The sequence below is a fragment of the Oncorhynchus mykiss genome, chromosome 15 (assembly GCF_013265735.2).
Source record: "Oncorhynchus mykiss isolate Arlee chromosome 15, USDA_OmykA_1.1, whole genome shotgun sequence".
Classification (NCBI taxonomy): Eukaryota; Metazoa; Chordata; class Actinopteri; order Salmoniformes; family Salmonidae; genus Oncorhynchus; species Oncorhynchus mykiss.
Genome location: NC_048579.1, coordinates 29,069,323 through 29,087,048, shown reverse-complemented (window position 1 = coordinate 29,087,048; position 17,726 = coordinate 29,069,323). Strand labels below are relative to the sequence as shown.

Here is a 17,726-nt window from a genome sequence, read left to right as displayed (position 1 = left end):
TGCTTCTTGCTGAAGAGGCAGCTTCTAACGTTAGCTTGCTATAGCTAGCTATTGTAAACCAGGTCAACTAATGGGTTAATAGTCCGGGAAATGTGAGAGAAACAACCCAACTAGATTATCTGCCAATCAGAAATGCGCAAATCCTTTAGGTCTAGTCTTTAATTGTGAGTTCAATCATAACCATCTCTTCAGAGAAACGCCGATAATTGATGGTCCATACATCTTGAGAAGCGGTTGAATGCATTTGTGGACCATTTAATTGTTCATTTTTTTTTATGGTTTGAGTCTTCAAGAGGACATTTTTTACTTTCAGAACTACAACTTTTTCTAAAATAAACTAGCCGGCATTAGTACCATGTTAAAATTGTATATCCTGGTCTCTGGTCTGATCTTTTAATGCTAATCTCATTACTGCTCTTCCCGAACCTAGTCCTTTGGTCAGTTTCATTGTTAGCATATTCCATGCTAAGCACATGCTACACTATCCTCTTCCTCCGTTACTGAATAAATTTGCGGCTATTTCTTTCTAGCTGGCAAAATATGCGAGCTAGATTTTGTTTGTGTACTGCCATATGTCGATAACATAGCTAGCTAAATTTGTCATGTACAAGCTAGTTAATATCCTAAATCCTAATCCTAATAGCCGCAAGCTAAAACCCGGGAGACAGGGAAGAGAGAATTCACTTTGTGTTTCATCTCCTGCTGGCTTGCTAATGTTCACTCAAATACGCATTTCCAAATGTAATTGATGAAATAAGATATTTATTCTAAAAAAGATTGCAATTGTGTCAATATATTGTGAATATTGTCAAAGAAATCCTCACAGTCGTTTTCCATACAAAAATGTGAAGGGCCACTTACAGTTTACCATGTACAGTAGACTACAGGCAATATGTTCCTCCACCATGTACAGTAGACTACAGACAATATGTTCCTCCACCATGTACAGTAGACTACAGACAATATGTTCCTCCATCATGTACAGTAGACTACAGACAATATGTTCCTCCATCATGTACAGTAGACTACAGACAATATGTTCCTCCGTCATGTACAGTAGACTACAGACAGACAATATGTTCCTCCACCATGTACAGTAGACTACAGACAATATGTTCCTCCACCATGTACAGTAGACTACAGACAATATGTTCCTCCACCATGTACAGTAGACTACAGACAATATGTTCCTCCACCATGTACAGTAGACTACAGACAATATGTTCCTCCACCATGTACAGTAGACTACAGACAGACAATATGTTCCTCCACCATGTACAGTAGACTACAGACAGACAATATGTTCCTCCACCATGTACAGTAGACTACAGACAATATGTTCCTCCACCATGTACAGTAGACTACAGACAATATGTTCCTCCACCATGTACAGTAGACTACAGACAATATGTTCCTCCATCATGTACAGTAGACTACAGACAATATGTTCCTCCACCATGTACAGTAGACTACAGACAGACAATATGTTCCTCCACCATGTACAGTAGACTACAGACAATATGTTCCTCCACCATGTACAGTAGACTACAGACAATATGTTCCTCCACCATGTACAGTAGGCTACAGACAATATGTTCCTCCACCATGTACAGTAGGCTACAGACAATATGTTCCTCCACCATGTACAGTAGACTACAGACAATATGTTCCTCCACCATTTACAGTAGACTACAGACAATATGTTCCTCCACCATTTACAGTAGACTACAGACAATATGTTCCTCCACCATGTACAGTAGGCTACAGGCAATATGGTGCTACAGATGCAGGATCTTAATTTAGCCAGTTTGCTACAGGAGGGAAATTATCCTGCAGCAACAGAAAATATGAATTATTATGTGGATTAAAATTAAATGGACAAGTCAGAAATTTCAAAGTGGAAATTACAAACTTCAGAATCCTTTTTAATCCTGAAATATACTACAAACGGTACATTTCCTACAACTGGGTAATTAAACGAATGAATGATGTGTTTATAGCTCATAGAGACATGTCAACATCTCATGTGCTATGGATCAAAGTCAAGCTACTAAACTATAGCCTACTTTTCACAAGTGTTGGTATAACACAGGTTCTTCTGCTCTGTTCAAGGGTGTTTAATTAAAACATGATGAAATTATTCATTAGCAGTAAAGTTTAGTAGGAGTCGAAATGACCAACCAGACACCTGAGAGAAAATAACACGGACACTAAGATGAAGTCACTAGGGTCGGGATCTTGGACCCGCCCCGGCGTTAGCAGATTGTGTGTGTTTTTACGTCTTTGCCATTACGGTTGACCAGGACAATTCCCAGGCTTGATGAGTCATAGCACAGTCACACAGTTAAAAGTGGCACCACAGGAGCAAGAAGACAGATGGAGGCAGAGAGATTGCATGCCTGGGATGTCACTGACCTACCCCCTCCACTTAGACACGCTAAACTAGGCCCGGTGCTAGAGGCTAGTAGCCGGCCCTGTGGTGGGCAGACTAAGGGAACCACGCCTCAAAGCACCGCTTTAGGAGTGTTACGTTAAACGACAATACAGACTCTCTCTCTACACACATCAAACCATGAGAGAGGACTTTAAGGCCCAAAGGCACCCGGCGGATGGTAAAATAGGAAAATCGATGGAGAACCTATGACCTCCATTTGTTTTATAGACACAGAGAAAAGGTACGTAATGCTATCGGGTGAATTATGTTGGTCGTAAACCGCACCGTAAAGATGCTATAGTGTACTTGGTGCTGAGAAATATTGCTGTAGTATCATGTGAAAAGAAAAAGCCCAAAACATTGGCTTGTGGGTACAGATTTGAGTTCCATTGTCAATGCACACAGACAAATCCAAGGTCGGTAGGCTACTACTAAAGATGATATGCCAAGGCTGAGTGTCACACTCAGGAATTGAACATCTGTGTACAATGTGTACTGTTGAAGGAGGTAACTCAATTGAGACATACAGTGGCTTGCAAAAGTATTCACCCCCGCTTGGCATTTTTCCTATTTTGTTGCCTTACAAACTGGAATTAAAATATATTTTTTGGGGTGTTTGTATCATTTGATGTACACAACATACCACTTTGAAGATGCAAAATAGTTTTTATTGTGAAACAAACAAGAAATAATAAAAAAAACTGAAAACTTGGGCGTGCATATCTATTCACCCCCACCCAAAGTCAATACTTTGTAGAGCCACCCTTTGCAGTAATTACAGCTGCAAGTCTCTTGGGGTCTGTCTCTATAAGCGTGGCACATCTAGCCTCTGGGAGTTTTGCCCATTTTTCAAGGCAAAACTGCTCCAGCTCCTTCAAGTTGGATGGGTTCCGCTAGTATACAGCAATCTTTAAATCATACCACAGATTCTCAACTGGATTGAGGTCTGGGCTTTGACTAGGCCATTCCAAGACATTTAAATGTTTCCCCTTAAACCACTCAAGTGTTGCTTTAGTAGTATGCTTAGGGTCATTGTCCTGCTGGAAGGTGAACCTCCATCTCAGTCTCAAATCTCTGGAAGACAAACAGGTTTCCCTCAAGAATTTCCCTGTAATTAGCACCATCCATCATTCCTTCAATTCTGACCAGTTTCCCAGTCCCTGCCGATGAAAAACATTGGGGATGTAGTTCTCCGGGTGATGAGAGGTATTGGGTTTGCGCCAGACATAGCGTTTTCCTTGAAAGCCAAAAGCTCAAATTTAGTCTCATCTGACCAGAGTACCTTCTTCCATATGTTTGGGGAGTCTCCCACATTTTTTAATTTAAGCAATGTCTTTTTTCTGGCCACTCTTCCGTAAAGCCCAGCTCTGTGGAATGTACGGCTTAAAGTACTCCAATCTCAAATGTGGAGCTTTGCAGCTACTTCAAGGTTATTTTTGGTCTCTTTGTTGCCTGTCTGATTAATGCCCTCCTTGCCTGGTCCATGAGTTTTGGTGGGCAGCCCTCTCTTGGCAGGTTTTTTGTGATGCCATATTCTTTCAATTTTTTAATAATGGATTTAATGGTGCTCCGTGGGATGTTCAAAGTTTAGGATATTATTTTATAACTCAACCCTGATCTGTACTTCTCCACAGCTTTGTCCCTGACCTGTTTGGAGAGCTTCTTGGTCTTCATGGTGGCACTTACTTTGTGTTGCCACTTGTTTAGTGGTGTTGCAGACTCTGGGGCCTTTCAAAACAGGTGTATACATACTGAGATCTTGTGACAGATCATTTGACTCAGTCATTTTTTTCATTTCACTTCACCGATTTGGACTATTTTGTGTATGTCCATTATATGAAATCCAAATAAAAATCAATTTAAATTACAGGTGGTAATGCAAGAAAATAGCAAAAATGCTAAGGGGGATGAATACTTTTGCAAGGCACTGTAGTGTAGACTCGCTGAGTTGGATTTGGAAACGCATCTGAAGACAGAATTATTAACAGCTCTAAAGAAAAGCAGATGGCACTAAAGTGAACTTGAGAAGAATGCCTCTGTTGTCATAAAACCTGCAGATAAAGGAGGCGCAATTGTCGTTATGGACAAATCCAGATGTGACCAGGAGGTCCTAAGACAACTTAATGGCTCTTGTTTCTACGAACAGATGAACGCATATCCTTCACGAGTATTCCAAACAGATCTCAGACTCTTACTCGAGGAGGGTTCGTTTAATTCAGATATCACCCCTAAAGTTGCACAGTTTCTCCTGAATGAGTGCCCCCTCAAGCCTCTTAACCATCCTGACACGCCAGTTGTCTCCGGTTTGGTAGACTCACAGAAAGGGTCTCCAGTTTTGTAGATCATCACATTAAAGAGTTTGTCCCTAAGCTGAAGTCATACATCAAGGACAGCACTCAGTTCCTTGTGTTCATCTATAGCCTCCCCTGTTGAACCCAGGAACTATATTGTGCTCCTAGGACATTAAGACCTTGTATACCACCATGACACACCAACAATGCCTGGAGACCTCAGAACACTATCTTGATACCAGACCAGTACACAACCTCCCCACAAGCTTCACCGTCAGCCTGGCTTCTTCTGTTTTGAAAAACAACTTCCCATACCTTCGACTGGCAAGGGAACAAAGATGGCTTTTATATAGTTATGCTAATCTTTTTGTTGGCAGACTAGAATAAAAAAAATGTATAGGACCCTAACATTAACTATTTTCTCCCCCATTATTGTTACTTGGAGATGTTATATCGATCATGTTTTTTTACTGTAACAAGGGAGACATTACAATGTTGGAGGTTTATAAATGATCGTTTTAGATGTCTGAAATTTACTATGAATTATAACACAGAAACGATTACCTTTTTGGACATAATGGTCGCAAAAAAAAAGTGTGTTTTATCCTGTGATCTGTATACCAAACCCACAGACTGCAACATCCTTTTACATGAAAACCACTATCACCCTACCTCTGAAGAAAAGCCTTTAGCTTTAGCAGGTGGTAACTTGTGGAAGAGATACCAAGCTAGAATGCAGTTTTAACCAATCGGCATTCAGGATTAGACCCACCCATTGTACAAGAGAGGAATAAACAACGTGTGCTGGATTAATTGGAAGATTCGCATTTTCAAAAGGGAATGGCTACAAGAAGCTGAAGTCAAATTAAAACAGAGAATCCGGGAAAGATCCCACTGGTTCAGAACAGGAGAAGGAGAAAGCCATCTCGTATATATTGCACGACCCTTACTCCCAAGACAAGTACTAAAAAGAATGTTCTATTTAAACACTGGTATATTTTACAAAGTCATGCCCTTTAAGAAAATCTACTTAAGGAGATAATAAATAGAGGTGTGAACGCTTGTCCCTCACAAGCTCGTCTCGTCCAATAGGCCTACAGGATGCCCAGCAGTGGGGGGATTTTAAGTGTGGTAATTGTATTAATTGTCAACTCAAAAGAAACATTAAAATGGTACAATCGCCCTGTCAGAGCAAGAGAACGGAAATGAGCAGTTTCACAACTTGTAAAACCAAGAATGTTGTTTAAATGATAAACTGAGTCCCTTAAGGAAAGCATCATTGAACACAGGCGCTCGATCAAAAGAGAAGATCATAAAAAAATCCAGTGGCCAGACATTTAAAAAAAGCTAATTGTTGGTATTGAGAAAATGTCCCTGGGTCCAAGAGGTGGCGTTATTAATCCATTTAGAAAGCGTAGAGAGGCGTTTTATAGATTCCATTTTCAAATATTTATTTCCTACTGGTACTGTATGAGCGAGAAATTCATTCTCAAGGATTTCCTCTAGAAAGCATATCTCTTATTTTTCCTTATTTATCATTGGTAATGTCGTGAGTGTCTGTTTACATTGTCAGGTGGTATTATTCTCAACTGACTTTATCATTGGGCGGATTCGATTATCTGAACCGAATGGAACCGGCCAAAGGCCCGTTACGTCACCAGGTGAACGCGGGGAGAGAGGAGCGCCCTTCTCGTTCCAAAAAGAATGCAATCAACTTCACCAGGTGCAAAAAAACATGCCTACACGGGCACCCGGGCAAGATTAATAGAACCCCCTTACAGAAAACAAATGTACATGTTCCATTGTTCAGTACAACATAATATCACAATCTATTGGTCAGTCTACACTAATAATAATTGGTTAGATTCATGTAAGTCATCCAACCTAACGTTTGATGTTATTTTAGTGTTTTCACATTCCATTGGTCAGTGCAACATGCACTCACAATCAATTGGTCTTTCTACAACTGTTTTAACCTATCACATGTTTTTATTAGCATATTCTTTGTGATTGGTCCCCGAGGCCACTTTGAAACGTTCAAAATCCTCATTCCTTCTTATTTCTGTAAAAACCCTAAAGAAGGATAAAATATGAAACATGTTGGTACGATTCATTGCAATAAAGCTTTTTTATTTAAATCCATTTGTTCTCCAAGTGTTGCTGATCTCCTCTACCTCTACTGAAGGAGCTCACTGAGGCGGAGATTATGGAAATCTTCCTCTAGCAGGTTTAACATGTATTTTGCTCAATGCATAAGGTAATATGATCTGATCTAATGCTGTGCAGCTCTGGGGCCTCTCACATTCACTGCTATCATTCACAAATCCATGTCCAGCTATCTCACACACACACACAGCCCTGAATTATGGTTTCACAAGGCCACATGTCTCTCTTGTCCACTCCATCATGCCAACAGCCATAAATTAAGATGGTGAGCTCACACTTTGGGGTAAATTTATTGTTTCGTGATTAAGAGGCCTCAATTTGAGGCCAGATAGGGTAGGTTTATAAGGCAAAAAACAACCAAACATTTCCACATTTGGAGTTATGACTGACAGCTCGGGCCATGTCTACCTGCCTCTTCAGAATGCCAACACACAGAACAGGATTCTGTGTGTATTGATATTTGTATTTCAACTACAGTATATCCCCCTCTTCTTGGTTTTCCTCATATGTAGCCCTATAGGGGATATACTTTACTGTGTAACGCTGATTCTGATCATTTTAACCCTTGCCATGGCCTGACATTTGTGTGTACAGTGAGGTGGTATGGAAGAAGACCTTACCAGGGACAGTCACACAACCATCACTGAAGGAGATGTCATCTATGGCCACGATCTCAGAGGGGTCACTGTCACCAGAGAGCTCCCCTAGAATGATGACCTGTAATACACAGGACAGAGGAACATCATACTGTGTGTGTGTGTGTGTGTGTGTGTGTGTGCGTGCAGTGGCATGTCCAGGGGGTGGCCACAGCCCTCCCTGAAATCTGATTGGCCACCCCAGTAGCCCCCCCACAAATTCTGAGCTCTGATAGGTCATCTCTGAATATATTGATCATTTTGACCAAGACGCTCACCGACAGCGAGACGCCTCAATCTCACTGTAGAAAGCATCCGAACGAACGAAACAGCGCCCCTGTCTTAGTATGTGACATGTCATATTATTTTGGGTCAGACATCATCAGATACATGGGTTACAGATACTAAGACAGAGGGGAGCTGTTTGCCTCGCTCTGGTGCTTTCTCTGCTGCCTCCTCTGCTGCCTCTTGCGAATTGAAGGACAATTATGAACCACGGATAGACACGAATGAGAAATCATTTATACGCTTGTTTCTTTTTGCATTGTTAAAATTGTTGGGGGGGGGCTGGCTCCCCTTGGCATCCATTAATACATGCCACTCTGTAGTCTGAATGTCATTAAACGCCCACATCAGTAGAATACTATTTGGAGTTGAAAGACAAATGGCAAAATAAGTCATCGTTTTAGTCAAAGTATGATATATTTGGGCTTGATGTGCCAAATCCGAATGTGTGTCTTTTAATGTTTCCGTGAGTTTTACGTGCCTTTTCCTATGAGATAATGTGCAAATTCTTTTCAGCCAACATTTTGTTTCAGGGCGTGGTTTTATTGAAATGTTATGCCGTCCTCAGTGCATTCAAGACAAATCGGTCATCCAACTCAGAATTCCAAGTTGGAAACTATGGCATATTTTTAGAGCTCTGCTTTTCCAACCTGCAGATCACTGACATCATGATTTGACCTATTTTTTTCTCTGAGTTCCAAGTTGTTTTGAAAGCACCATTAACACCCACCTGCATTGCAATGTTCAATCATCAGAAACACCTGTTGTCCTCTGAGAGCCAAACAGCTTTTCTATGTAGCCTACACCTGAGTTTCCACTAGATAAAACAGCCACCAAGTCAAAATAGGCTATATTGTACAGATTCATGAAAAAAAATGCTTTTTGAGTTTAGATTTAGGCTAATGGTAGAAGTGTAGTAAAGGTTAGGGTTAAGGTGAGAGTTAGATTTAAAATTTGATTTTAAGAAAATTGTAAGGATCGACACTGGAGACGAGAAGCAGGTGCAGGGAGTGAACATATAATGACCATGGACAGGAACAGAATATGGACAGCGTCTGGACAGGGGAAACGGAAACGACAATAATGCAGACACGGGGAACAAAGTGAGGAGCAGACAGAAATAGGGAAGTCAATCAACAAAGTGAAGGCATCCATGTGAGTCCAGTGAGCGCTGATGCGCGTAATGATGTTGACAGGTGTGTGTAATGAAGGGCAGCCTGGCGCCCTTGAGCACCAGAGAGGGAGAGCGGGAGCAGGTGTGACAGAAAATTATGACTTTGTACCAACATACTGTATACTACACACTTAATGAGTATATCCACATACTATTAGTTAATTTTAGTATACTGTAAACAAACTGTATCCTTTTAGTTGTGTACTAGCGCTTCGCCTGTCTACTGAAAGTTGATGCTGTTGCTATGCAACTTCTTGCTAGCTTGTTAGCATAACAAATTACTAGCTAGACATCTTACGACTTCATTAACCATGTCCATTGAGAACGCACAACAACTATTTTTTATTTTATTTAACCAGTAAGGGCTCATTGAGATTTGAAATCTCTTTTTCAAGAGCGTCCTGGCCAAGATAGGCAGAACCAAGTCATGACACAATTACAGACAAACAACATGAAAAACTACAAGTAATATAGTAAAAACCATAGAATTCACAAGAGTATAACAAAATCATAAAACAGCAAATTAAAAACATTGACAGGTCAGGGAATTAGCCTCAAAATCCTTCATCAGTGATTTAAAAACACCAATCGGAACAAGTTCTTCCAGTTTAGAAGTATTTTGTAAGGCGTTCCAAGCCGATGGCGCAGAGTACATAAAAGCCCTTTTACCAAATTCAGTTCGGACATTTGGAACAGTTAGCAGGATAAAGTTTTGCGAATGAAGAGAGTACCCACCACATTTCTGAAAAATAAAAATGCCCAAATAAAATGGTAGTAAACCCCAAATGGCTTTGACTATACGGTTTAGCTAAGCTAAGAATGATGTGAATAATCAAGTCAATAAACATTGGGTAGTTAGATAGCATATAGTTATACCGGCAAGTTCAATGTATTAGTAGCCAACTAACATTAGGTAGCTCGCTAAAATACCAGTACATACAAGCAACAGCTGTAATGACATAATGACTTTGTGGTTCGTAAGGCTTGTCAGTCAACATAATGTGTAACGGGAACTCATCTGAAAAGTGATGACTTTATCACATTGCTCAACATTTTCTTAACATTTGTCATAATTAGTTAAAGCAATGAATATGTATCCGCTCTTGTCGGACTTCAGCTGCATATTTTCCACCATGTTCTTCAAATCTGAAAACATTGCGAAGCCAGGCCCATTTTCTGAAGAATTGCATCATGGACGGAAATAGTGTCCTCTTGTATACTTCGTATTTTTGGAACTTTTGGATACTAACCATCTCCATACTATGACCAATAAGCATACTACATGCTCAATTTACATCACGAATAGTACGGTTAGAGCGGTTAGTATGAGTATTTGAACACAGCTCATGTCTCAATTGTCTCAAGGCTTAAAAATCCTTCTTTAACCTGTCTCCTCCCTTTTATTTACACTGATTGAAGTGGATATAACAGGAGACATTAAAAAGGAATCGTAGCTTTCACCTGGATTCTCCTGGTCAGTCTTTATCATGGAAAGAGCAGGTGTTCCTAATGTTGTATACCCAGTGTATAGCTAGCTAGCTTCCTGAAATGATAAGAGAGAACAAAGAATAGAGCTATTTGGTCCGTGTGCATGTCGAAATATTAATGACATTAGGAATACGACACGGTATCACTGGATTTATCAAACAGCAAGAGTCAGACGAACGTCAACCCTCAACATGTCAAAAGGTTGTATAGGCACGGTTTAGCTGAGACTCATCTCCTGACAGGTAGACTGGTAGTCTTTTTCTGAAATAGTTATTTTCACCTGACAGTAAAGGAGCCCGTCTTAACTGATGGTGCTTTCACCTCTAGGATAATGTCCGCTCTAGGACAGGAATGACTTGAAATAGGTGGGGCATCTTCCTCTGAGGTGGACCTTTGAGATGATGGTGGTTGTAATAGATGTCCCTTTCCAGTCAAAATGGCGGGTGCACAGCGCGCCATTCGGACGCTGGCCTTGTTTTGAAGTGCACGAACGTGCGCAGGTAACCTACTTAATCTCCTTTTGAAGTGATTTGTTTGACAACTAGATAAAAACATTATGACTGGTTGTGTTAATGACACATTAAAAAGGTAATAGATTTTTACAGTTAAATTATGTGTTTTTACTATAAAGGCCATATATGGGAGGTCCCATGAAAAAGAGACTCCCGAATGTCACGGTATAATGGCACCTTCCAGTGGATTTACCGCTGTATGCTAATTCCCTTATATAAAATCCTGACCTTGAGTGCAAGCACTGTAACAAGACTTTTGGAATTGATTTATGATTTATTTGAAGAGGAAAAGTTTAGGGATGGCCAAACCTATGCTGAAGCATTTCATGTGTTGAAACATCATAATGATATAGAACAAAAATTCCACCCTCCATCGATTAAGGTTCAAAATGTTATTGCCCCCCCCCCCCCCCCCCCCCCCCGACTGGGTCTGCGCCCCACCTTGGCCACCCTATTCAAAAATGTTCTGGACATGACACTGTGTATGTGTGGTGTTCATGCGCACGTGTCCACCAGTGTGTATGGTTAATAGTGCACTTAGCTAAGGCATCTTAGGACTGAGTTCATCTGACCAAACCTTTATCTCTCTTCCTGTCTCCGCTATCAGCCTAATTCGCCATTGTTCTGTTCAAAGTCCACAGGCTACATCTTCCACAGTGGAGTTTTACAACTCATCTGATTAGGACTGATTTATGACTACATGAATCAATGGCTTGTGTCATACCCACATCAGCATTATGCTATGACTCAACCTTTCATATTTCTGTCAACAAGAGACTGATGATGCATGTTGCATATCACCCTCATTCTGACGGACAGATCATTGGACAGATTCCATTCCAAGTCGCTGTATTGATATAATTCAAAACTGAATCGCCTGACATGTACTGTATGATCGGAAAATTAATTTGCGTCTCAAAGTGAAACTGAGTGTCAGCATACAAGCAGAGTTGACCTCTATTACATGAATCATTCAGCCATTTTGGAGCTGTGGAGATGTGGAGCTGTGGAGCTGGATAGTCCCTGTAGCAGATGGTCGAGACAAAGATAACAGAAGGGGGTAAGGGACCAGACAACAGGGTGGTGAGACCCGGTCTGTGTCTGTAGAGCAGAGGAGGACACTATTAGTAGGTTTCAACTCAGTCCAGATGGCTAGAGTAGAGTCCATTTGGGTCAGAACAATCTAAGAGGCTCTGGACCCCCATTTAATGCTACACGCTATACCTGACAGCTTTATGCCTCAACGGTCAACAATGACAAATACATGCAAAAACCACAAACAGAGACAAAGGGACAGGGGGATACCTAGTCAGTTGCACAACTGAATGCCTTCAACTGAAATGCATATTCTGCATCTAACCCAACCCCTCTGAATCAGAGAGGTGCGGGGGGCTGCCATAATCGGCATCCATGTCTTTGGTGCCCGGGGAACAGTGGGCTAACTGCCTTGCTCAGGGGCAGAATGACAGATTTTTACCAGTTAGCTCTTGATCTGTGATGTCTGCAATCCAATTGATGGTTGCATGTACACTATATATGCACAAAAGTATGTGGACACCACTTCACACCCATTGCTGACAGGTATAGAATTGAGCACACCGCCATGCAATCTCCATAGACAAACACTGTCAGTCAAATGTCCTTACTGAAGAGCTCAGTGACTTTCAACGTGGCACTGTCATAGGATGCCACCTTTGCAACAAGTCAGTTCGTCAAATGTCTGCCTTGTTAGAGCTGTAAGTGCTGTTATTGTGAAGTGAAAACATCTAGGAGCAACAATGGCTCAGCTGCGACGTGGTAGGCCACACAAACTCACAGAAAGGGACCGGCACGTAAAAATGGTCTGTCCTCGGTTGCAACACTCACTGCCGAGTTCCAAACTGCCTCTGGAAGCAACGTCAGCACAAGAACTGTTAGTTGGGAGTTTCATGAAATGGGTTTCCATGGCCGAGCAGCCACACACAAGCCTAAGGTCACCATGCGCAATGCCAAGCGTTGTCTGGAGTGGTGTAAAGCTCGCCACCATTGGACTCTGGAGCAGTGGAATTGCGTCCTCTTGAGTGATGAATCACACTTCACCATCTGGCAGTCCGAACGGAGCAATCTGGGTTTGGTGGATGCCAGGAGAACGCTACCTGCTCAAATGCATAGTGCTAACACTAAAGTGTGGTGGAGGAGAAATAATGGTCTGGGCTGTTTTTCATGGTTTGGGCTAGGGCCCTTAGTTCCAGTGAAGGCAAATCTTAACGCTACAGCATACAATGACATTCTAGATGATTCTGTGTTTCCAACTTTGTGGCAACAGATTGGGGAAGGCCCTTTCCTGTTTCAGCATGACAATGCCCCCTATGCACAAAGCGAGGTCCATACAGAAATGGTTTGTCGAGATCGGTGTGGAAGTACTTGACTGGCCTGCACAGAGCCCTGACCTCAAACCCATCGAAGACCTTTGGGATGATTTGGAATGCCGACTGCGAGCCAGACCTAATCGCCCAACATCAGCGCCTGATCTCACTAATGCTCTTGTGGCTGAAAGAAAGCAAATCCCCGCAGCAATGTTCCAATATCTAGTGGAAAGCCTTCCCAGAAGAGTGGAGGCTGTTATAGCAGCAAAGGGGGGACCAACTCCATATTAATGCCCATGATTTTGGAATGAGATGTTCGACTAGCAAGTGTCCACATACTTTTGGTCATGCAGTATATGACCTACCAAACGGTACAGCCAGTTAACTGTATGGTTTGTGATTGTGAATGACAGTGGAAAGTTGTGAGGCAGGTTGATACAGACCTGGAATTGGTGAGCACTGGTGAAAGGTATCACTGTCCGTAGCCATGTGTGTGCCTGTGTTTTTGACCGGTTCCACGCCGAGTGGCTCCAACCTAGCGGGTATTTTTGGGTCAGGACCTGTAAAGACCCACTCACCACCCCCACATGGTGATAGAAGGTCACCTGTAGAGGGGAGGACATGTGGCATGTCAGTAAAGGAGGGTGACAGCCAGTTAACACAATGGCAGGATTAACCGGGTGTTATTAAAGCTGTGTTTTACCCAGCATGTCTTTGAGGGCAGGAACACAGGACTCCTCAAGTAAGCCTGTGCTGTCTCTCCTGTCACAGGCCACAGAGCCAGGTAATGAGCTGGAGGCGCGAGAGAGAGAGAGAGAGAGATAGTAAAAAGAACTAGAAAGAATCTTATAAAATGTCCAATGTTCTTGAGTGCTCGTGTACTTGGAGTTGGCGAATCTGTGCATCATGTTCCAGAATGGCCCAAATCATTTACCAAAGTAGCTTCTGAAATTCAGAGTTCATCATTGCGGTACCTGATTGGTTGTTGTGGTCGTGTTTGGGTCCGGTGGTGTTGAACCCTGTTCTTCTGGTCCATCCTAAGTGTGTTTCCGAGCTGGGTAACAGGTCACAGAACCCCTGCTCAAAGTCACACCTAGTGTATCCAGAACCTTCACCCCCACAAAAATATTATAACCACCAAGAACATTCATAAACACAGAACACAGCAGGTCGGCCATTGGACACCGTGAGTCTGTCCCCCAAATGGTACCCTATTCCCTATATACAGTAGTTCACTACTTTTGACCACAGCCCTATGGACTACATAGTAGTTTAAGAGCCCTCTGAGGTGTAGGGTTCCACTGTAGGTTGTATTGTAGGCATCATAAAGAACCATTTGTTTAGCAGATCTGCTTATGCTCCCTAAAGTGCTACTTTACGGCCCTATGTCAAAACTGCGGTGTTGGCCTCCCGAGTGCACTGCATCGAGAGTGCTAGCTGTGCTACTAGAGATCCTGGTTTGAGTCCAGGCTCTGTCGCAGCCGGCAGCGACCAGGAGACGCATGGGGCGGCGCACAATTGGCCCAGCGTCGTCCGGGTTAGGGGAGGGTTTGGCAGGCAGGGATATCCTTGTCCCATTTCGTTCTAGTGACTACCGTGGCGGGCCGGGCGCATGCACGCTGACACGGTCGCCAGGAGTACGGTGTTTCCTCCAGACACATTGGTGTGGCTGGCTTTCGGGTTAAGCAGGCATTGTGTCAAGAAGCAGTGCGGCTTGGTTGGGTCGTGTTTCAGAGGACGCATGGCTCTCGACCTTCGCCTCTCCCGAGTTCGTACGGGAGTTGCAGCAATGAGACAAGACTGTAACTACCTATTGGATATCATGAAATTGGGAACAAAAATGTGGGAAAAAAAGAGGGGGAAAATTATTTTTTTTTGGGGGGGGGGGGGGTTAACATACCCGTAGCCTTAGGGTCAGTGAGGGAACCTTGTGAATAAAACTCAGGGAGAGGTGGGAGAGCTAAATGGCTGTACAGAGCTAAATGGCTGTGCATAGCCAAAGTATCTCTAAAGACATAGGATGTGTTCCAAATGGCAACCTATTCCCTATGTAGTGCACTACAGTACTTTTGACCAGAGCCCTATGGGCCATGGTCAAAAGTAATACACTATTTAGGGGACTAGGGTGCCATTTGGGACTCAGCCATATTGGAATGCATGGAGCTGAAGCAGCGTAGGACTAGTACCATAAATATTGATCTGTCTGTCTGTCTTTACTAGGGCTACTCTAGGTAGTCATGTGGTTCGCCAGCCTAGGTGTTAGAACATGTGCATGTGGTAAACATTCTGTGCATTTCCATTGGCGCAAAGCACAGGAAATCTCCTCATTTGAATACACTTCTCTCCTCCATTTCATGTGACCATATAATGGTAATTTTTAATATAAATATATTCCATAAACATGAGCCTGTGTCACGCCCTGACCTTAGAGATCCTTGTTATTCTCTATGTCTGGTTAGGTCAGGGTGTGATTTGGGTGGGAATTCTATGTTCTCTGTTTCTTTGTGTTTGGCCGAGTGTGGTTCCCAATCAGAGGCAGCTGTCTTTCATTGTCTCTGATTGGGGATCATACTTAGGCAGCCCTTTTGCCCTCCTTCAGTGTGGGATCTTGTCTTTGTTTGAGTGCATGTAGTTTGCACGATGAAGTGGTTCGGTCGGTGTATTGGTTTTCTTGGTGGAACATTTAAATAAAATAATGTACGCCTACCACGCTGCACCTTGGTCTCCTTCCGATGACATACATTAAAGCCTGTTTATAGGTCTACTGTGAAATAAGGACACTTTCCCCTCAAAGATGGAGGCTACTTTTACATGTTATGTAGGTTTTACGCATAATCTCAGAACGTTAATCTTATCACACAATTCCACATTTACATACACACACACCCTAATTAGTGGTTTATTCTTTGGCCGAATAATCAACGATTCAACAGTAATCTGTAATCAACAATAACGGAAAGACAAACTATGAATGTAAATCACTGACTCATTGAGCTGTATACTCACAATTTCTCTCATCGCTGCCATCCCCACAGTAGTCAGTGAAGTCACACACATGGTCCTCAGACACACACCAGCCCTGTTCACATGTAAACTCTCCTGGCCAGCAGGTCCCAGCACACACAGAGACACAGAGCAGAGAGCAGGCCAGCAGGCACAGAGGCCTCCGCAGTAAAGTCATCAGGTAGGTTATTCCAATACTCAGGCTAGTCCACAATCACACGCTCACCCTTCACTTCCATAAAACCATGTTATTTTTTTTTTACAAAACAATGAGTAAAATACACAACAAAAGTAGCCCCTCGCCAGTCACAGTTTACTTAGATTGAAAGCGAACGCGTTTTCCAGCTGTTGTTCCTAGTCAATAAATGGCTTTTATGACTGTTACTCAATGGCCTGTGTGTGTGTACCTGAGTCTGGGACTGTAAGGCTGTCCCTGTGGCTGTAATAAAAGCCTTACAGAATGTAAGTAGTCAAATGTTTCCCTCTCAACAATTTTTCAAGCTCTAGTCATTTGCATAGGATGTTTTGTATTTATTGCGCTGTCAGTGCAATTGAAGACCGCTAGCGCCTTGCACATAATCTACATTTGTCCTTTCACAGACACTCTTATCCAGAGTGACTCACAGGAGCAATTCGGGTTAAGTGCCTTGCTAAAGGGCACATCGGCAGTGTTTTCACCTAGTTGGCTCAAGGATTTGAACCAGTGACGTTTCAGTTACCGGCCCAACACTCTTAACCACTAGGCTACTTGCAACCCTAGTCTAGAAAGTACACTTTCCACGCTGTGGGGTCCAGGTAAGGACATTTACCACGAACCAATGATATGTCTAAGGGCTTTGTAGCACAACACAGGAGAGAGATTAACTCTCCATGGAAATATGAACTACGTGAAAGAGGACCATTAGTTCTGCCCGACAGGGCCACTCGTACTTACAAATGTATGTTCAAACATACTTTCATTTCACATGAATCAATAAGTAAAGGATATCATTCAGATGTACCAGCGGCAGACGGCCAGGACGGCCACAAGGGGCCAGGAGCCCAAATGAAATCAACGCTGGGACAAGAGGGACGATCAACAGCTCGCTGGAACTAAGAATGACACCCTGTTCCCCTATATAGTGCACTGCTTTTGACTAGCGCTCTGGCCAAAAGTAGTGCACAATATAGGGCAGAGGTGTCAAACTCATTCCGTGTAACACAGTTGGTAGAGCATGGCGCTTGTAATGCCAGGGCACTGGGTTTGATTCCCGGGACCACCCATATGTAACATGTCCACATGGACCTAGAGCACAACATGCCTTGTTCTGTATTACATTCCACTGATACAACTGGGGGGGCGGGGGGACAAAAATGCCATTTCAAAATGACCCGTCCCCAGTGAAAGTTGCCA

At 42.7% G+C, this 17,726-nt stretch overlaps 1 protein-coding gene across 2 annotated transcripts in view; it reads right to left on the bottom strand.

Moving 5' to 3' along the window:
* malrd1 (MAM and LDL receptor class A domain containing 1) overlaps positions 1–16,695 on the bottom strand; it is a 110,849-nt gene extending 94,154 nt beyond the window's left edge. For both annotated transcript variants that reach the window (XR_005036078.1, XM_036944252.1), the window contains exons 1-5: positions 16,337–16,695; positions 14,305–14,439; positions 14,034–14,122; positions 13,774–13,935; positions 7,512–7,608 (exon numbers count right to left, since the gene is read on the bottom strand). Coding sequence is in view for 1 of the 2 variants with exons in the window: in XM_036944252.1 (XP_036800147.1) it covers positions 7,512–7,608; positions 13,774–13,935; positions 14,034–14,122; positions 14,305–14,439; positions 16,337–16,511 (658 nt within the window). In the remaining variant the exon portion in view is untranslated. The remainder of the gene's footprint in view (positions 1–7,511; positions 7,609–13,773; positions 13,936–14,033; positions 14,123–14,304; positions 14,440–16,336) is intronic.
* Between the last annotated feature and the right edge of the window lie 1,031 nt (positions 16,696–17,726).